The sequence below is a fragment of the Sceloporus undulatus genome, chromosome 1, assembly GCF_019175285.1.
Source record: "Sceloporus undulatus isolate JIND9_A2432 ecotype Alabama chromosome 1, SceUnd_v1.1, whole genome shotgun sequence".
Classification (NCBI taxonomy): domain Eukaryota; kingdom Metazoa; phylum Chordata; class Lepidosauria; order Squamata; family Phrynosomatidae; genus Sceloporus; species Sceloporus undulatus.
Window position 1 is genome coordinate 377,100,104 of NC_056522.1, and position 21,919 is coordinate 377,122,022.

General features: G+C 42.3%; 1 protein-coding gene across 7 annotated transcripts in view; it reads left to right on the plus strand.

Moving 5' to 3' along the window:
- FRMD6 (FERM domain containing 6) overlaps window positions 1–21,919 on the plus strand; it is a 95,057-nt gene that overhangs the window by 45,860 nt on the left and 27,278 nt on the right. For 5 of the 7 annotated variants that reach the window (XM_042468875.1, XM_042468841.1, XM_042468850.1 and 2 more), the window contains 3 exons: window positions 12,087–12,340; window positions 18,009–18,099; window positions 19,569–19,648. In XM_042468875.1, the coding sequence (XP_042324809.1) occupies window positions 12,242–12,340; window positions 18,009–18,099; window positions 19,569–19,648 (270 nt within the window). In that variant the 5' untranslated portion in view covers window positions 12,087–12,241. Of the gene's footprint in view, window positions 1–9,128; window positions 9,186–12,086; window positions 12,341–18,008; window positions 18,100–19,500; window positions 19,649–21,919 lie in introns of those variants that run through there. The other 2 variants (XM_042468869.1, XM_042468884.1) reach the window with 2 other exon arrangements.

The following is a 21,919-nucleotide window of genomic DNA, read 5'->3' on the forward strand; positions in this document are numbered from 1 at the left end:
GGGTTCCTTTTGGGTTAGGAGATTCTAGGCTGTGACACTTCTGCACAGATAATACGATTAGTGGGTTGGAAGGGATGCCAAGGGTCATCTAGTGCAACCCTGTGCAGCTGCAAGGAATCTACAATTGTTGAATAATTTTTGCCATCAGAAATTTCTTCTCAATGCAAAGGTATTTTGTAGCACCTTTCAGACGAACTGTGCAACAAAGTTGTAGCATAAGCTTTCTATGCATCTCAGGAAATAGACCAAATCTGTGAAAGTTTATGCTACAACTTCTTTCACCCAGTCTCCCAGGTACTACAGGATCACTTGGGATACTGATAGTCCAGACTCAAACAGCTATGTCTCTGAATCCTTCTTAATATTTAATCAGAATGTCCTGTGTTGTATCTCAAACCCATTGTTTCCACTTTCTGTCCCCTGGAACAGCAGAAAACAAACTCACATCATCCTCCACATGGCAGTTCCTCTAATCTTTGAAGACAGATCATATAATCCTAGTATCATATAGAGTTGGAAGGGCTGCAATAAGTAAAGAAGTGCTTACTAATATTTAGGTGGAATTATGTTTCTTGTCATTTGAATCATTGATTCAAAATTTAGTGTCTAGAGCTGCAAAAGACAAGCTTTCTCAAACTTCTTCATAGCATCTGAATATTTCGGAGTGGCTGTTATGTCACCTCTAAGCCCTCTCTTCTCCAGGCTAAGCATAGACAGCTCCCTCCCTTGTTCCTTGTAAGACTTGGGTGCTTTCTGCACCGCCATTTGGGACGTCCGGAGGACGTCCCATTTTAAAAAAAGGAGCGTCTCTTTTAGACGCCCCTGGGCCTAGTACGGACTCCGTCCGTACAAGATGGCGCCGGCCCTTCTACATGGCCGGCGCCATCTTTGCGTATCGGACGCTGAGCGTCCGTACGCGTCGCTTGTGATGTAGCGAGCGCGCCCCTGGTACCACGCTCCATTTTGGAGCTTCTTTTTCGGTCCGCGCGGGAGTCGGGCCGTGTGAAGGCTCCGGCTCCCCCGCAGACCTACTGGCGGTGGCGGCAGAGCGCCGCAAAGCGGAGGTATGTACCCCGCCTTGGTTTCCAGACCTTTGACCAACTTCATCCCCCCCTCCTCTAGACAGACTCCAGCTTGTCCATATTATTCTTGAACTATGGTGCCATATTCCCAGTGAGGTCTGACCAAAGCAGAATCAGATGGGACTACACCTTTCCATGATGTGAACACTGATGCATTGACCTTTCTTTGGCAACCACATCACACTGTTGACTCATATTTAGCTTGTCATCTACTAAGACTCCTAGATCCTTTTCACAAGCCAGGTGTCACCATCTTGTGTGTGTGCATTTCATTTTTGCTACCTAAATGTAATACCTTGCTATTTTTCATGTTGCAGTTCCTTTTGCAAGTTTTGGCCCAGCTCTCCACTCTGTCAAGGTCTTTTTGAACTTTAATCCTGTCCTCTGGGATACAGATTCCTCCTAAATCAGTGTCACATGCAAATCTGACACTGATTTGACACAGAGGTACTTCTCCTAAATCAGTGTCATATGCACATTTGATAAGTGTGTCATCTATTCCAACATCTAAATCATTCTTATAGAGTTAATAATATTGCCTCTCTCTCTTTATCTCCTTTAGGCTAAGCATCCCCATCTCTTTCACACATTCTTCATCTGGCCTAGAACTGAATGCAGTAGTCCAGATGAGGTCTGACCAGAGTGGCACTAGTACCTCCTTCCACCTGGACACTGTTCTCCTGTTGATGCAGCCTAGAATGGCATTGGCTGTTTTGGCCGCTGCATCATATTTTTGGCTCATGATTCAGACATGGCCTATTAAGACTCCTCGATCTCTCTCCACACATGCAGCTGTCAAGCTAGGTGTCACTCATTCCAGTACAGTGAAGAGGGAAACACTAAAGCACTGGGTTCCAAACTTTGGTCCTCCACATGTTATGAAATTCATTTCCCATATGTCCCTGTCGACTTAGCCAACAGTCAGGAACTCTGCAAGCTGAAGTCCAAAACATCTAGAGGACCAAAGTTTAGAAATCACTGCACTAAAAGAACAAGGAAGGAGCAAGAACCCAAAGAGACAAAATGAAAATGTGTCACACACATGCTCACCTTTGTGGGAAAACCCACTAAGAATTCTTAAACCTGCAACACATGAAAGTATTCTGAAATTGATTGCAATGGATTGTCAATCCATATTTGTGTTACATAGAGTCCAAACACATAGAGTAGTGTTATGGCTCATCTCTTCATTCAGAAAAAAATAATAATCCAGAGTTGGCACCTTCTTTTGGTCCCTGAGCCAACTCTTGTCTCTCACCTGCCTCCTCTGCAGCTGCCTCTATTTTTAACTTACCCAAATTGCTAGGCTGGCTTAAGCTAATCAGACATGACAGGAACGCAGCCTGAGGTGCTACAACTGCAGGTATTTGGCAAGCTGCTTGTGACAGCTCTCGCCCTTCCTCTTAAAATACACACACCCCTTCCAAGGAACACTGGTGCTTCGTTCAGCTCCTGGCAGAAACTGTCTTATACCAGTTGCAGCGGTGCAGTAGACTCACGGGGTCAAAAGCCCAGGACCTTTTTTATATGATCAGGAATTATGATACCATCCACCACTCCATTCCTTTGGCTTCCACTGTCCCTCCTCCCTGCAGTCCCCAAAACAGCTGGAAGGGAAAATGGATTTCCCTTATCAATTGTGTATGAGCTGTCCCTGTTTTAATCTGAAATATTCTGGAGTGGCTTGATCTTGCATAGTCAAGACCTGTTAGCTTTACCAAAACAAACAAATAAACAAAAACTTGCTCGCAGTAGGAGCAAGTAAAATCTGCAAGAATTTTAAAAATAACAACAGGCAACATACCTGTCTGCATATTTTGATTATCCAGGGAGGTGTTACCATAGGGACTGTCATGATCATAGAATTTGAAGAGACTCCAAGGGTCATCCAGTCCAACTCTTCACATGCAGGAATACATTATCAAAGCACCCTGGTCAGATGGCCATCCAGCCTCTGTTAAAAACCTCCAAAGAAGGAGACTCCACTACTTTCCAAAGCAGTGTATTCCACTGTCACACAGTTCTTACCATCAGGAAATTCTTCCTAATGTTTTGACCATGTGTTCCTGCATGGCAAAATCTGGTTGTACTGGATTGCCCTTGAGGTGTCTTCCAACTTCAGGATGCTGTGATTCTATGCTGTTTTTAATTGTTGTTCTTAATTGCTGTACAGTCAACTTTGACTTAAGGAGACCCTATGAATGAGAGACCTCCAAGTCACCATATCTTCAACAACCCTGTTGAGTTCTTGCAGATTCAAGGCAGCCACAGCTTCCTCAGTTGAGTCTATCCAGCTGGAATGTGGTCTTCCTCTTTTCTTTCTGCCTTCTACCTTTCTAAGCATTATTGTCTTTTCAAGTGAGTCATGCCGTTTCACGATACTGCCTCAGTTTATTCATCCTGGCTTCTAGGGAAAGTTCTTAAGAGGACAATTTATTTTGTAGTTTTAAAATTGTTTGCAGAATTATGCTTGGTTTTGCGCTCTAGTTTCTTTTAATTGGAGTCACAAACCATCTTGGATCACATGTTAGGAGAATGGCAGGATATAAATAAAATTATCATTGCATAGAGCAAAACGTTGTGAGAATTTGTATCCCCTCACAGAAGGCAGCGGGTGTCGTCAGTGCAAGTTGCAGGAATGACGCAGCGCTTTCTGAGACGTATCTAGTGAAATAACGTATCTTGAGGTGTAGGTGGTGCATGCTGGCAACTTCAGGAAGTTGTAGTCCAGAAATTAATTTTTCCTGGAGTGCACCTACACTCTAGAAGTAATGCAGTTTGACACCACTTTAAGTGCTGTAGCTCTGTCTTATGGAATCCTGGGATCTTCAGCTTTACAAGGTCTTCAGGTGTCTCTGCCAAAGAGTGCTGGGCCCTCACCAAACTACAAATCCCAGGATTCTGTAGGATGGAGCTTATGACAGTTAAAGTGGTGTCAAACTGCATTATTTCCACAGTGTGGCAGCAGCCCAAGTTGAATATCTTAAGCCCTAAGGTATTCAACTTGGGCTGCTGCCATACTGTAGAAATAATGCAGTTTGACACCACTTTAACTGTCATAAGCTCCATCCTACAAAATAAAGCTTAGGGTATCTCAGGCCTGATTTAAATGGGCCTTTGCGCTGCCCACGTCACATGCTAGGGATTGGTCAAGGACGTAGCATCCATACCAGCCTCACCCCAGCATGTGATGGGGGCGTAAAAATGGCGGCGCCCTGTACACACGGATGCCGCCATTTTGACGCGACGGACGCATAGTGTCTGCACATCCGGGCTCCTTTGTGATGCTGCAAGTGCACCATTGGCGCCTTGCAGCATCACAAAGGCACCAGAAGAAGAACATGCTTTTTGCGGGTTCTTTTTGTTCCACGACGGAGCCACGCAGTTTTCCACTGTGGCTCTCTAGCGGAGCAAACCAGGATGGTGGGAGACCGCCCTTTTTGGGCGGTCTGTATCCTGCCTCAGTTATTTTTCCCCTAGGGCAAAAGAGATAGCAGTAGGTTTGCACATTTAAGGCAATCTAGTATGACATAGTAATTTGAGTGTTGGACTATGACTCTGGAGACCAGGGTTTGATTCCCAGCTTGGTTGTGGAACTCCACTGGGTGACCTTGGACAAGTCACACTCTCTCAGCCTCAAGGGAAGGCAATGGCAAACCTTTCTGAACAAATCTTGCCAAGAAAAGCTTTAGGTTTGCTTTAGGGTTGCCATGTCAGAACCATCCTGAAGGCACACAACAGTAACAAACTCTAGCATAAAACTATAAGCAGGAGATGCCTGCTTGTCCTAACACGTGACGGTCCTCTTCCCTGGTGTATTTGTCCATGGCACGCTTTGATTTGGGATTCTTCATTGGAAAGTAAATGCAATGCATGTGATCTCTCTGCCCTTCCCATACACACAGTAAAGGATGTGTAGTTGTGACAAAACAGGATGTCTTTCAAGACCTGCCATCACACAAGTGCTAAATTACTGCACTGTGCCACTGTGCTGTTGCATGGACCGAGAAAATGTCTAGTTGCCTCCGAGGCCACTTGTATGAGATGAATCGCCTTCTGTTCTCTCAGTATCTCCTTCATGTGGGATTGATCAATGGCTGTTTTGCCTTTGTTGGTGGAGTGCAGGGAACACATGTTGAAAAGGCATTTCTTACGGAGGCCATTCTGGCTTACAAAACAGAATACCCCACTTTGCTACTTTGCTCACTTTCACTCTTTTGCTCTCAGGATAGCTGTAATAATTTTATCAGGCACACAGTGCAGTGAGGAGTCTGAAAGCTCTTACTGAGGCCAGCTGAGATGCACAAATATGAAAGGAATGGTTATTCCTTTATTTAAAAGGGGAAAGGGAGACAAAAGCCTGTTCAGAAACCTTGATTAGTGCTTTGATTTCCCCTCCACTTCTTGTTCTTCCCAAAACTGTGGAAATTCTGTCTCTCTGGAAAGTCTGTAAATTCAAACTCTGGCAATTGGATTGTCTCTTACAGAGGCCCAGCATCCCAAATCACTCCTTGGAAATTGTGGATTAAACCCCAGAATGGATTCACTGGCCTCACTGACATGGGAGACTGCAGATGCATGATTATATATATCGAAATAATATAATAATAATAATAAAATTTTATTTATATACCGCCTTTCCAGTGATCAAGGCGGTTAACAGCATATTAAAAATTAACAATAAACATTCATAAGATAAAAACATCACAATCAAATCACAAATACAGCAATACAAAAACTCTCCAGCTAGCTCTATAATGCTACTGGGAGGGGAGAAGGGAGTACTTCAGGGGTATTATTAGGGGTATGCTTGCTGGAACAGGTGTGTTTTCAACCCCTTTTTAAATTGGTCCAGCGAGGTGGCAGAGCGGAGTTCACCGGGAAGCGAGTTCCAGAGCTTGGGGGCCGCAACCATGACTGTGCATCCCCTTGCTTGCTCTGTTCTCCCCCGTGAGGTTTTGAGGTGACTGGGAGATTCTGGGAGCTATAGTCCAAAAATGGAACCTTTCCAAGCTCAATAAAGGCTGTGTAATCATAGAATTACAGAGCTTTTCTATATCCTTCTTAAAATAAGGTGTCCAGAACAGTACTCCAGTTGAAGCCTGACCAGTGCAGGATATATTGATGCTTTTGCTTCCCTTGACTTGGAAACTATGGCCCGTTACAAATGGGCAAAAAGTACATGCTGTGCACATACTAGGGTTAGAAAGGGGGCATCCTTTCCGGATGCCCCTAATCCTAGTACGCGCTCAGCGCATACAAAATGGCAGCGCATACATGGGCACCGCCATTTTGACGTTGCAGATGCCTAGTGTCCGCACATTGTGCGGCGGAAATGACTCTGTGAGTGCGTAATTGCCGACTTGCGGTGCCATTTCCACACCACAAGAAGAAGCTGCATTTTGCAGCTTCTTTTTTGTTGCGTCCAGGAATCACGCTGGTTGTCCGCTGCAGTTTCCGGATGCAGCAACCAGCAGCGGTGGCAGACCACCCTTTTTGGGCGATCTGTAAAGCGCCTCCAATAATGCTGGCTAAAATAGTATTTGCCTTCTTTGCTGCAGCATCACACTGCTGGTTCATGTTCAATGTATGATCCACAATAATACCAGCATCTCTTTTACAGCTAAGCTATGTATCCCCCATCTTATACCTGTGCTTTTGGTCTTTGTGGCCTAAATATAGAATGTTGCATTTGTCCCTATTGGATTTCATTTTATTAATTTCAGCTCATTGTCTAGTTTATCAAAGTTCTTTTGAATCCTGTTCCTATCTTCCAATAACCCAACATTACCTCATCATAGTGTACATATCTGCATGCAGAATTATGTTCCATCAGCCATATGCAATCCCCGTGCAGAATAGCAACATTGTGCAACACATCAATGATAGTCCTGATGTGGAACACACAACTGTAATGTGTAATGAGCAGTTGTAGTGCACCGTGTGAAACCACAGCATGCAAAGCACAGTCAAGGTACTTGGTATGCAACAGTAATAATCAGCAACCTCATTTCAAAATGTGCAACTGCAACATGCAACCATGATGTGCAATGGGCTACTTCATTGTGAAGCCTCAATGTGCAGTGCACAGTCACAGTGCTCAGTATGGAACTTCAGTGCACAGTGAGCAGTGTGCAGCTGCAATGCATAACATTACTGCATGTACAGCTTCATTTCCACCACTTATGCATGCCTGTGTTGCTAACAGGATGCCAGCCAGTGTGTGTGTGTGTGAGAGAGAGAGAGAAAGAGAATAAGAGAGAGTGGAGGTAGTGTGAGGAGAACTGCATGCTAGGCAGTGAAACCTCATGAGAATGCAGTTCGTCACAAGAATGTCTGAGAGTGATTAAGGAACTGAAAAACACAGAGCAGCAAAAACAGTTTTGGCTGCCATCCTCTTGGGTAAATGGCTGAGGTTGTCGGATTTTAAAAGAGGCCTTGCGGGTTCAGGTATGGCACCGTATAAAAACCGAGAGGTCTAGAGCACCGTTGCTCAAAGTGGTGGTCCCTGGATTAGTGCCAGCCCCTGAGCCATGCTGGCTGCCAGTCCCTGGTGAGTTTCCAGGAAAGAAACAATTGTACCCAGTGGGCACAAATTTAGTGCTAGGGGTCATAGCTGGCTTCCCACAACAGATAGGCTGTGCTGAGAAGCACAGATCTAGAAAACCTTCAGGAAGGCAAGGTCTGCATTTTAGATGGCAGATGCCATCTTTCTGAGAGATCCTCCTTTCTGTCCCACCATCTTCCCTGGCACCTTTGGTGGAAAAAAGAGAGAGGGCATTCTCAGTGGCTGCTCCCAGACTTTGGGACTCCCTCCCTAGGAAAGCCGGAATGGCTCCATCCTTGCTCACCTTCTGTCACCAAGTTATATTTTTTTATGCTGTCAGGCTTTTAGAAACTGACTGGGTTAGGCTTTTAAGCTGTTGTTTTAATGGTTAGTGTAAAGCTCTTTAATTAGCGTTTTACAGAGGCTGGATGGCCATCTGCCGGGGATGCTTTGATTGAGATTTCCTGCATGGCAGGGGTTGGACTGGATGGCCCTTGCGGTCTCTTCCAACTCTATGATTCTGTGATTTTATAAATTGTTCATTTATTTTTTAAATAACTTCTATATTTAATGAAGTTTTAGGAAATAGATTAATCTATATTGTTTTTTAAAGATGTTGTTAACCACTTTGAGTCACATTATTGGGAGAAAGGCAGGGATATCAATGAATATAATGGTGGTTATGATAGAAAGGTCTCTCAACCAGTGAGGTACAGCTGCTGATGGGCAGCTTCACCTCTGTTGATAAAGTAACATAGAGAGAGGAGGAAAGAATAGATGTGCAAAATAAATTGTTTTACACTAAGATGTTATAACTTAACTGCTAGAACCAGACAATTCAGAGAGAGAAGAGGAGGCAGATTGCTAGGAATCTGCAGCTCCTGAGGCTTTATCTGAGGTCAAAGAGCCAGAGGTTGAATCAGAGGCTGAAGATCAATTGTCATCATTCATCCAGCGAGGAGGGGACAAAGAAAGATTGTGCTTCTCCCTGTAGTTATTAAGTTGGAGACACTGACCTAATTAGGCACCTGGGGTCTTGCAGCAGCTGCCTATAAATCTCCACGCCATTCCCTGCCTGCTGGTTGCTATCAACCTCCTTTCTTGGTGGCTATCAGTAGTCTCCGTATATTTCATTGACCTTGGACTGGCTTCAATTTACGACTCATTTTTTCCTCTTGCTGGCTTTGTCTATCTGGACTACTGACTTGCTGAACAACCTCTGAACTGGCATACAACTACCCTCTTACGTGAAGTCGAAGGCTTTCATGGCCGGCATCCATAGATTTTTGTGGGTTTTTCGGGCTATGTGACCGTGTTCTAGAAGAGTTTCTTCCTGACGTTTCACCAGCACCTGTGGCTGGCATCTGAAGATGTCTGATGCCAAGATATCTGAGGAATGGTGGGAAAAGGGGAAAAAAACAGGAGAGGACTAAGGCACTGCTCCTGAAGTTTTTGACAAAGATGAGGAAATTTAAGAGATCTGTCTTGCAATATTGCTAATAAGGCTAGTGAGAAAAACAACAGCTCAGCCCCATGGATCTCTTTTCATGTCTTAGGTATGCACCTGGGTGTCCTTCATTTAATATTTTAATAAATAAAAATAAAATTACCACTGCTTGCCGTTGTGCATGCAGAAATCTACTCGGGAGCTGCATCTTCTGTGTGCAAACTGATCTCCTGGTTGCCTTATTGTGCAAGCGATGAAAAGGCCAAACCTCTCACATTGTGGCCCATGGTGCCAGTAGTGTAAATCAATAGGATCTTGACAGAAAATTTTAAAATACACTTCACCACTTTTCCCCTCCAGCTCTGTGGGACCAGACTATTGCTTCCTTTGCATATTTGGTTGCTTTTATAGAAGCTGTGATGGGCTTCAAGGTTTCTCAGGACAAAGAGCCCTCAGTTTAAACAACGGCCTTGTCCAAGTCTGTGGAATTTTTATTGGGTGGATCCCTTCATTGAGCTTTTGGAGAAAAGGCTGTGGCTTGGTCAGAGAGCCACAAATAAAACAACGAGGGCAAATGTTGCAGAGACCATTTTGGTGCCTTTGCTCAAGTCATAAGGCCTCCTAAAACTTTATGTCCTAATAAAGAAATGCTTCTTCCTTTTGTCTTCTTTTCCTCTCAACAGTCTTTTTACATGTAGCCTTGTGTTTACCTAATGTTTAGGTGGGATTTCTTTTCCTGTAGCTTGAATCCGTTGCTCCGTGTCCTGGTCTCTGGAGCAGCGGAAAACAAGCTCACTTCATCTTCAATATGATACTCTTTCAAATGTTTAGAAGGTCATATTGCTGGTGGATCAAGCTTGTTTTCTGCAGATCCAGGGAATAGTAACCAGAGCAATGGATTCAAATTACAGAAAAAGAGATTCCACCCAGACCTTAAAGAGAACATCCTGCTAGTAAGAGCTGTTTGCCAGTGGAAGATGCTTCCCCGGAGAGTGGGAGAGTCTTCTTCTTTGGAGGTTTTTAAACTGAGGCTGGGTGGCCTTTGGGGTCCCTTATTTCTGCTTGGGACCTAGTTAAAATGCAGGTAGGCTTTTAGCTATGGAGAAACAGTTCTTAACAGAACAGAGCCATACTTTTTTTCCCTTGATGTGTTATTCAAGTGGATTTTAAAAAAAATTAATGCTATAATTATTTAAAACTAAAATTTTAAGCTAAGATCTTGCTCTCAACAGCAGCAGTGAAAGCTCTACATAATGGCAACATTCTGGGCAACATTCTGGTGGCAATTTTGATGTCTGTTCTGGGTCATGAAGGTGTGACTGTGTGCAGGAATGCTAAACCAGCCTTTAAATGGGACCCTTGTGCTGTAGGCAAATGGGGAACTGTTTGCGTAAAGGGGTACCAGATACCTCTTTAAGCAAGTGTGTAAAAAATATAACCACCAACATAACTTAAGAGTAAACACCAGCATAATGACCAAGCAGGATTTTGGTCTTTGTCTTCTAATTTCATCTTGGTTTTTATTTGCATCTGTTTTTACTTGCATTCATTTTGAATCTGTTCTGAATTACCTTGAGTCTCAGATTAAGGTTGAGATTAATAAATAATACACATAGTGGTACTTTCCTCCATCCTTTCCTTAGTCTTTGTGCTCCATTTTCAGTTTTAGACTTTGCAAGTTGAGCCCTGCCAATTCTTTTGCCTCCATAGCTCTGTAAGGGTGCTATGATGGCAGGCATGGTTTGTAATTTATTTATTTATAATTTATATCTCGTCGCTCAATAGAAGCATGTGCCATGGCTGACAATAATCATTTAAAATTCAATCATTTAAATTAAAACAATTAAATATTTAAAATTGTCCTAAAAAAAAAAGATCGAGTGTTCTCTGCAGCAAAATCAGAGACTGCCAGAATAAAAATAATAATAAAATAGAATAAAAATTTGTATGCACACGGCACGGTAGACTTAGGAAAATAAAGAGCAGTGGGGTCTATGACTTACCTCCCATAGGATAGACTGGCTCTCTGTTGCCAGAACTGGGTCTAGCTCCAGGCCTCTCCAAGAGGTTCTTTCAGTGCCAAGCACTGGGTACATCTACACTGTAGAAATAATGGGGTTTGACACCACCAGTTCCACCACCACTGGAAGACCATGTCAAGATGCTCTTTCTAAATCTAAAACGAAACCAGTGAACATACGGCCTGTGGGTGAGCACAAAAGATGATTCACATGGTTCTTTTCTTCACTTTATTTTCACTGCAAACCCATGAGGTTGACCAGTATGAGAAAGTGAGTGACCCAGTAAACTTATTGCCTATGTGAGGCACTTAAATCTCTCCAAATTTCTTTTTTATTTTTTTGTAACATATTTATAATAATAAATTCAGACAGACCAACATTTAACATAAAAATAATAGAAAACACACTAACAATATTAAAAACAATAACATATTTACAAAACACAATAATACAAACATAATAAAATGACTTCCTAAGTCTCTAATGCTTTGTTATAGCCTTGGTTCCATTATAACTAGAAAAAAGTACAGTACTTTTGTTAAAGTTGAAATAAAGTCTTGACCTCTACCCTGTTTCATAACCTATTTTTTCATTGATTTAGTGTTCATAGAATCATAAAGTCGGAAGAGACCACAAGGGCCATCCAGTCCAACCCCCTGCCATACATTAAATCTCCCTGATTTTCTAAAAACCCACCTCACAAAGTGGGAATTGTATGGCTCCCCAGATATTGTTGAACTGGGCTCCCATCAGCCCCAGCCAGCAAAGTCAATGGTTAGGAATCCTGGGAGCTGTCTTTCAACATCTAGAGGGCTGCACAGTTTCCATCCCTGCTATAACTGCTACACTACACTGTCAAATGTCTTACTTTCATCATTATTGTCATTTATCATCACCATTATTGTAATTTTCAACTGTTTGGTGAAGTTTGACCATGTTATTCTGGCAGTGCATAACATCTTAATATCTCTGCCTCCTTTTCTTCCCAGAGATGGTACCCAGAGGAAGAAATGCCAGGATGCCCTGCCCACTGTGCCTTGGATGATGGAGAGGAGCCATTGCCTGCTGAAAGCTCTTATCCTGACATTTCTACCTGGTCTTGGAGCGACTCACACACAGATCCACGGGGAGAGCCCGGAACACAATGAACAAATTGAACTTCCACAATAACAGAGTCATGCAGGACCGACGCAGCGTTTGCATTTTCCTCCCCAATGATGATTCCCTCAACATCATCATCAATGTAAGTCTGGTGGAACCCCAAGAGGGTACTTTCTTTCCCAGGGACTGGTTGCAGATGGAAACTGGATTCCTGTTGGCATACTGTGCATGCTGATGAAAGACTAGATCTCTTAAAATCCTTGGGAGAAGGTTGACTCCTACTCCTACTGTTGTCACAGGGCCATCTGATGTGAACACAGAGCAGAGCTTTCTTGGTGACTGCTCCCAGGCTGTGGACTTCCTGTATGGCAGAATGGGATTGAACTGGATGGCCCTTGAGGTCTCTTCCAACTCTATGAATCTATGACTTCCTTCCCATATGATAGACTGGCTCTCTGGTGCCAGCACTTTATGTAGCTCCAGGCCTCTCCAAGAGGTTCTTTCAATGCCAAGCACTGGCATTGTAGAAATAATGCAGTTAACACCACCTTAAGTGCTGTAGCTCCATTCTGTGGAATCCTGGTGTTTGAAGTTTGACAAAGTCTTTAGTCTCCTCTGCCTAAGACTGCTGGTGCCTCACCAAACTACAAATCCCAAGATGCTGTAAGATGGAACCATGACAGTTAAAGTGGTGCCAAAGTTATTTACTTCTACAATGTAGATGCACTTACTGACACACACATTACTTCAATAAAGCTTTTGCTACTGAATAGCTTAGGGAGCTGGATCTATTTAACTTGGAGAAGAAAAGACTGAGATGGTGTTGTTTGCCTTCAAGATGTTTTCTTACTCGTTGCAACCCTCAACTGAACTATCACAGGGTTTTCTTGGCACATTACTTGAGAGAGAATTTGCCATTACTATCCTTCAAGGCTGAGAGTGTGTGACTTAGCCAAGTTCACCCATGGAGTTTCTATGGCCAAGTGGGGATTCAAAGCCTGATCTCCAGATTCCTATTCCAGTGCTCAAACCACTATATCATGCCGGCTCTCAGGTGATGTAATAGTCATCTTTAAATATTTGGAGGATGTAGAACATGGATCAAGCTTGTCTTCTGCTGCTCTAGTGACTAGGTCACAGAGCATTGGATTCAAATTACAGTACAAGAAAAGAGATTCCACCTAAACATTAGGAAGGACTATTACTACTACTACTTTACTGTAAGAGCTGTTCAGCAGTGGAATAGCCTGCCTCAGAGTGTGGTGGACTCTCCATCTTTGGGGTTCTCTAAAAAGAGTTGGCATCCTTCAGGCATGTCTTAGTTGTGTATCACTGCACAGTAGGGGGTTAGACTGGATGGCCCTTGATGTCTCTTCCAACTCTTAAAAATCTATGAAATGATACAGAAGATGACACACAGCAGAGAAGCATACCACTGCTTTCACTGGTGGGATTCAGCATCCCATCACCGCCAAGAGTAGAATTTGGCCCCAAGTCTATCCTCAGCCAGTAACCAAAGTCCACATATCTGGACATATCAGGAGCCTTTGGGCTGGCATGCAACCATCCATCCTCCCCCACACTCACGCATATGAAGCCAATGGAAGGTGGACTTCCATGGGTTACGTAGAAGCAAAGAAATAAAAAGTTCACAAGCGTGACCTATCTCCCCCTCCCATAGCAATGGGAAGAGTGTAAGCAGGTTAGCAGCAAGAGGAAAATTCACTTCCCCAGTTAGTACTCCGACTACGTATCTTCCTAGGTTCAGTCTGCAAAGTGAATGCAAAAAGTATCCAACAAAGTCACTGATACAAATTAACACTTTCACACAACTGGATGCTTGGCCATGATGCTACTAAGGACTCTTAAAACCCATCTTCCTGGTGGCAGAGGCCCAACTCACTACACTGCTTGCCTCTCTCCTCTTGTTCTACCAGCAGGAATCTTTTGGTTGTATGGGCACCAGGTGACTGATTACTTATGCATCAAGGTTTTTTTGTGGCTTCTGTGTGTGTTGCACTTTTATCTTTGTTGTTTCCATTTTAAAAACAATTTTGTACTGCTTTAAATTGTTGGAGCTATAGATGGCTGATATAATCATTCCTTCTCCCAAATGTTTCATCATCAGGCATTGAGTTCCACTTTGTTTTAAAAAGTTGCCTTGGGTCCCATGTTAGGAGCAAGGTTTAGAAAGATAAATAAATAAATAAAACTCGCTTGGAGTGTGATGGAGTCTGGTGGTCTTTCAATAGAGGCTGGATGGCCATCTGTTGGGAATGCTTTGATTGAGAGTTCCTGCATGGCAGAGGGTTGTACTGGATGGCCCTTAGGCTCTCCTCCAACTCTATGAGTCTATGATCCTAGAGTCTATAAACAAATAGATATATTTATTTAGGTTGAATTAATATATAAAATAAGTTTCTTCCTTGAAACAATTGGACATTTTTATCCAGTGCAGAATGCCCACATCCAATTCAAGGTTGTGGAAGTAGAGTTGCACTTGTGGAACCATTGAAGATGAATGTGCATTGCACATGGATGAACATGCACTTTATTCATGCATACACTTTTCATTGGGAGTTTGGTTGCACCTTTGCTGTTACATAATTTTGCCATTTAGCAGAAGGGTTGCATAGCACAATCAATGCATAACTCAGCATTCAAAGATTTATGAGACTCATTCCATAGGTAGGATGTCTGCTAGAGACTTTTTAGATCTTGTGCTCTGATTTTTCTTCTCCAAAATCTTCATAAGGGGTCTTTGATTAGGCATTTTCTTGATTGTGAGGTACATAGTTGGGGTTTGAGCTTTTCATTACATTTATACAGAACTAAGCAATGCATGGTTTAACATTTATTGCACTCTGTGCCTTGTCTGCCTTATTGGAATTCTGCAAAATACACGTTAAAAAAGATAAGGACTAGAAACTTATAAATACATGCACACAGATGAACAGAAAGGTTGAGAGAGAGAGAGAGCTGCAGCATATCAAATTTTGTGAATTTTTTTGGAAAACACAAGGCAGAACTACACTTTAAATCAGCCATGGCCACAGTGAACTACTGCAGTTCCCAGCACTATTTTGTGGCCCACACCACACCAGAGCCATCACAAGTCACAACCATCCTCTGAGTCAGTTTGTAACTGGCAGATAATGTTTTCTCTGATCATAAAGTCTTCCAAGATTGGTGGCTTTTTATTCAAAAACTAAGTAAATGGAAGAAAACTATTTAAATATTCAGTTCAAAGTTTCTCAGTCCTACTTTACATTGTAATTGTTAATTGCTGTCAGGTCAGCTTCAACTTATGGCCACCCAGTGAATAAGGGCCCATATAGACAGGCCAAAATAAACCTGCTTCAGGTTGCTTTGGAGGTATGCTATTTAAATGATGCATGTGTCCTAAGAGGCCAGAAGCTGTTTCAAAGCTGTGGTTCAGTCCTTAGGACTAGAGTGTGGCTTTGGAACGACATCTGGCCTCTTGTACAGGCCCTAAGTTACCTTCAGGACCTCAGGTCTTGCATAGCCAGGGCATTCCATCTGTAATGTGGTCTCCTTCTTTTCCTACTGCCTTTTACTTTACCAAGCATTATCAGATTTTCCAATGAGTCAGGTTTTCTCATGATACATCCAAAATATGACACCCTCGGTTTAGTCATTTCAGCGTTCACCCATTTATTTGTCTTTCTGGCAGTCCATGGTTTTTCCACAGAATTCTTCTCCAGAACCACATTTCCAGTGATTTGTTTCTCTTCTTGTCAGATGTTCTTCACTGTCTATGCAATAGAAATACATTGATGACCATGACTTCTGCTAAACAGAATACTAGTGGACTGAAGAAAAGCATTTGCATAATCCATGTACCCCAGAGGTGGGACCACTGAAAGTAGAGGGAACACATTGCCTTCTTCCAAGCCAAACTTTGCTGTTTTCATGCTGCCAAATTTGTAGTCACACTGTTAACATTTAGAAAGAGACTCCTGGGAGTGCAGTGCTTTTGAAATGCAAAATATATACTTGTCTGAGCCAATGTAGTGTAGTGGTTTGAGCATTGGATGACAACTTTGGAGACCAGTGTTTAAATCCCTGCTGAGCCCTAGAAACTCATTGTGAGACCTTGGGCAAGACACACACTCTCAGCAAAGGGAAACCCTCTCTGAACAAACCTTGCCAAGAAAATCCCACAATAGCCTCACCTTAAGGTCTCCAAAAGTTGGAAAGGACTTGAAAGCACACAGCAACAATAATACTTGTCCCCCTTCCCAATTTTTGGTTCTTTATTGCTGAAATCCACTGGCGAATTAATTGGGAATAACATGAAACAGAGGGACACAGGCGCAGGCAAGGTGAGACATAGCCTTGTTGTCAACGTCTGATGCAGTCCATAAATTATAAGGTCTTTGAGCAAGAGGACTTTGCAGTACTGTACTTATTTCAAACTTCTAGAAGTTGGGGTAGTGTCTAATCCAGAACAATACCTCCCTTTCTCGCTCCCTCCCTTCATTTGTTTTATATCCCAGCTTTCTACCAGTGCAGAACCCAAGGCCACTTCAGACATAAGTTAAAAACAGAAAATAGCTTTAACAAAACCCAGTCAATTATACAATTGAAGAACAATTTTTTAAAATATATATTTATTTATTTTTAACATTTATATTCCACCTCTCTCCTATACTGGGATTCCTGGAGAGGCTAACAGCCTATTTAAAACAATACAAATTAAAAACCATACAAAAGTCAAACTATAAATGCAATGAGCCCTTGGTCTCCACTGGGGTTTGGTTCTAGGATCCACCCCCCACCAAAAAAAATCCATGGCTCCTTAAGTCCCTTATATACAGTGGGATAGTAAAATGATGTCCCTTGTATAGAATCTCAAAATAAAGGTTTGCCTCTTTTTTTTTTTAATTATGCTGTCAGTGGTTGAATCCAGGGATGCAGAATCCAGGGATATGCAGAGCTGACTGTATAAGATTTTTAAAAAATAAGCATTGTGAGTTAAAACGTTAAAAATATTAAAATGCATTAAACATTGTATACAGTAGGCCCTTGGTATCCACTGAGGTTTGGTTCCAGGACACCCGGGGATACCAAAATCCATGGATAATCAGTCTCATTAAATTCAGTGGCATATATAAAATGGCAAAATCAAGGATATAGCCATGTTAGGCTGTAGAATCAGGATGTACAGCGATCTTGTAGCACCTTTGAGACTAACTGAAAGAAAGAAGTTGGCATCATGAGCTGTCGTAGACTTCAGTCTACTTCCTCAGATGCTTTCCTCAGCTGCAAGATCTCTCTACATACTGATTCTACAGACTAACACAGCTATTTCTTTGAATTCTGTGGAAAGCACTAAATTTAGCCAAATGGAGTGGAAATCCATCAACCTCTTCAATTGACATTCTCACATACCTGTGTCATATATATGTCTGTCCCTGGCTTCCACTCCACCAAAAGCATCTGAACTATGAAAGCTCATGCTGCCACCATCTTTCTTCAGTTAGTCTCAAAGGTTTAGCAAAATCACAGTTTGCTTTTGGAATTTTTCTTTTTTGGAATATTTTCTACCCGTGAATGATTGAATCCATGATAAAAAATCCGTGGATATAGAGGGCTGGTTGTACAAAGCCTTTAAACACATAAAAACAACACTGTATCTCATTAAAAGCCCAACCTCAATTAGTTTGTTTTTTTAAAAAAGCATGGCTTGTTTTGGTAATTGAACCTGAACTATGCTGCCTCTGCAAAAATTGTTCCTAAAATAATCAGAGAATATAATGCTCTTTTTCCCCTACCGTATACTACAGGTTAAAATATTGTGCCACGAGTTACTTGTCCAGGTCTGTGACCTGTTGCGACTGAAGGACTGTCACCTCTTTGGACTCAGTGTCATACAGAGTAAGTGCCAAATGGAGTGATCTGCCTTTACACTGGGATTGCTTTTGCATCTATATTCATCACTATTTGTATTTGTGCCTCTCTTATTATGTGACTTTTTCCACTTAGTTTCTACTGGGCACTCTTTCAAATTTGGAGGGGTTTGGGCTGCATCTGCATGTTTGCTAATCATAATTCACATAAAGCATCACTTGTAGCCATCAACTACAGAAAGGTCACTTTATGGAAAAGTCACTTTTTGGGCTATAGCTCCCAGAGTCTCCCAGCCAGAATACTGGCTGGAGGATTCTAGGAATAGGAATCCAAAAAATCAGACTTCCACCTTCTGAACCAAGTTTAGAAGTTGGTGTGCCATTAACTGTGGTTGACATTAACATCTTTGAAGAAAGACATGATGATCCATGTCTTGCTGTTAAAATAGACGGTAGAGGGAATTGAAAAAATAAGAGGGAAGGGAATTCTGTGCCCGTGGAAAGGAGATCGGATAGCATCACACTGTCCTGGGTGTTGAGCGCATGAGCATCAAATCATGAACATAAGAAGAAGCTGATGTCAGGATTCTATTTAAAGAATGGAACATTTCACATAGCCGTAAATGAACAAAGGCATTTCATTAGCCTTCTTTCTTGGCGATCTTCACATCCAGAATATGGATTCTTTTTTCTGCAGCTAGCATATTAATAATTTTTTTCAAGTTGGCAAGCTAATAACAAATCAGTAAAGTATAAAACATTATTGGCAGCTTATTAGTGACTTGGGCATGCATGCATGTGGTTGTTTTTTATTTTTTTATTTTTTTGGCTATGGTGTAATGTATGTATTCAGTTGAAGTTTGCAGAAGCAGAATTGAACATGTGGTCCCATAGTGCACATGGTGCCAGTTTGCTTTACTGATGTTCATTCTGCATTTATTTTATTTTTTATTTATTTCATTTCTATGCCATCTTTCTCCCATGACTCAAGGCAGCTCATAAGATGAAAACACTTTAAAAAACTGTAGAATAAGAATTTTAAATTAATTTATCTAGTTAAAATAGTATAAAATCAACACAAAAACATACAAAAGTTTAAAACATAACTTTTTTGAGCATCGCATGTCTCCTCTGCATTGCAGTCATGCAGTTCACATTTATCCACACATTCAGTTGCTCAGTCTTGCTGTTCATGAATGCATAATCATCACATAACTCTGTGAGTTACACTTGGTCTCCCTGATATACGATTTTGGCTAATACATATATATATATTTAATGTCAGTATCCTGAAGAGGAATGTGTGAGTCAGTCCTTCTTTCCTGCTCTCCCTGTACTCAGCAGAGGCAGTTAAGCTAATTCATAAAGGCAGCTTTGAAAAATGTAGCTGCTTTAATCTGCAAGTGTGTCATTGTTACTGTTTTTAAAGGAATTTCAGAGAACTCTTCGCCTAGCCTGCTGTCTCAGTCAGCCTTCCCCTGTTCTTTCTCTTGGCAGACAATGAGCATGTGTACATGGAACTATCCCAGAAGCTCTACAAATACTGCCCAAAAGAATGGAAGAAGGAAGCAAGCAAGGTAGGAGCACCTTTCTTTGCGGCACGGAGTTAAACTGCGGAACTCAATGCCACAAGATGCCGTTATGGCTGCAAGCTCAGAAGTCATTAAAGGGGGATTGGATGTAATCATTGAGGCTGTAGGCATCAATGGTTATCAGTAAATCACATCCAGACTCAAGCAGCATGTCTGTGTATAGATTGCTAAAGAGTGCAAGAGGGTGCAGTTGCCCCCCTGTCCTGCTTGTGGGCTTTTCCTTCTTTAAGCAGAGGCTGGATGGCCATCTGTCGGGGATGCTTTGATTGTGATTTCCTGCATGGCAGGGAGTTGTACTGGGTGGGCCTTCTGGTATCTTCCAACTCTATGATTCTATTCTATGACTTCTAGAAGTTGGAGTAGTGTCTAATCGAGTACAATACTTTCCTCGCTCCCTCCATCCTTTCATTTGAAAAGACGTGGGGAAATTCCCAGTTCCAAAAGAACCCCCCTTAACCTGGAATTCGTGTCGGGAAAAACTGGCGCAAGTGTGAACAACCCCCTTTTAAACCAGTTTGCAAACCAGTTTATAACGTAGTGTGAACAACCCCAAAGTAGTGTCAGACTGTATTAATTCTGTACTATGTATGCAGCCAGAAACAGGGCAGAAGATAGAGCAGCTAGCAATATTAGAAGGTGGAGATTACAAGCAGCTCTTCCCCACCCTGAAACTGACACTTGCCACAAGTTCTCGGTATGTTTCTCTTGTGACAACTGCCTCTAGAAGCATTAGGATTACCTGGTCAGAGCCAAAAAGGTTATTTCTTTATGGATAGCCCCCTGATTCCCCAGCCAGTATGGCTCCTGCTGACTGAGGAATTCTGGGAATTGTCACCCCCAAAAGTAACTTATCCACCCTCTGCTGCTTGTACCAGGATCAAGAATCCTAGACTTAATTTTTGCCTCTGGTTCAGTCCACGCTGAAGAAATAATCCAGTTTGAGACCACTTTAACTACCCTGGCTCATTGCTAGAGACTTCTGAGAACTGTAGATTTGTGAGATATTTATCCTTCTCTGTCAGAGAGCTCTGGTGCCACAATATACTATAATTCCCAGGATTCCCTAGCACTTAGCCAGGAGCAGTTAAAACAGTCTCAAACTGGATTATTTCTGCAGTGTGTATTGGACCTCTGAGACAGTTTTGGACTGACAAACTTGACAACTTCCATAAATAAATGCCTTTTCTCAGAGAGGAGGAGATATCATTTGATGCTAAATCTGCAATGAATTTCATATGTTTGAAAATGAAAGGTATCTTCTCCCTGTCTGTAAGAAAAGGGGGCTGAAAGCTTTATGTCACTCAGTGATTTAATGCTGGGCAATTTGAAAAGATAAGGTGCCATCCAGTCTTTGCGGACATGGCTGGCTTGGCGTTAAGATAAACTGGAGACATGTGAGAGATGTCTCAGAGGTTTCCCTGTCAAGACCCCTGGGAGATAATTTTGCCTCCCCTCCAAATCAGATCATTACTCACCTCCATCAGCTAAATCCAGACAGATGGATTTTATGTCAAGACAGCAAAAAGTCAGGGTTTGTTCTCTGGTAGCCAAGAAGAGGGCACCAAATTTGAAATGAAGCTTAAGCATAGGCTACCGTCCCTACCAGGAGGCTCAGCCGATGATCGTGAGCACATACCTTGGAAAACTGTGAGCTTATTTATTTATTTGGGGGACTGTCACTCCCAGAATCCCCCAACTGGCATAGTGGCCAGTTTTTTTAAGAGTTGTTGTTTGTTTCTGTGTGCCTTCAAGTCGTTTCCTACTTAGGGTGACCCTAAGGCAAACCTATCTCAGGTTTTCTTAGTAGGTTAATTCAGAGAGGGGTTGCCATTGCCATCTTCTGAGGCTGAAAGAGTGTGACTTGTCCAGGTTCACCTAGTGGGTTTCCATGGCCAAGCCAGGATTTGGTCTCCCAGTATCCTAGTCCAATACTCAAACCACGACACCACGCTGGCCCCTTAAAGTCCCAAAAAGTGATGTTTCCAAGATCTCTGCTCAAGGCATGATCAAACCATAAAATGCACACATGTTCTGCTCATTTTAAAATGGCCCTGATACACAGAGGCCTGTCAGCTTAAAACAACCAAGCAAAGCAGACAGGAGAAAAGTGTGTCATTTGATACACCAGACATGCTTAGACTAAGAGCAAAAGAGTTGCCAAAATCTGTTCACATGTCTCTTTCTCCTCCTTGTTCCTTGCTTGGTAGTAGATACTTTCTGGCTACTCATGTCCATGTTGGATAGTATTTTTGTCAT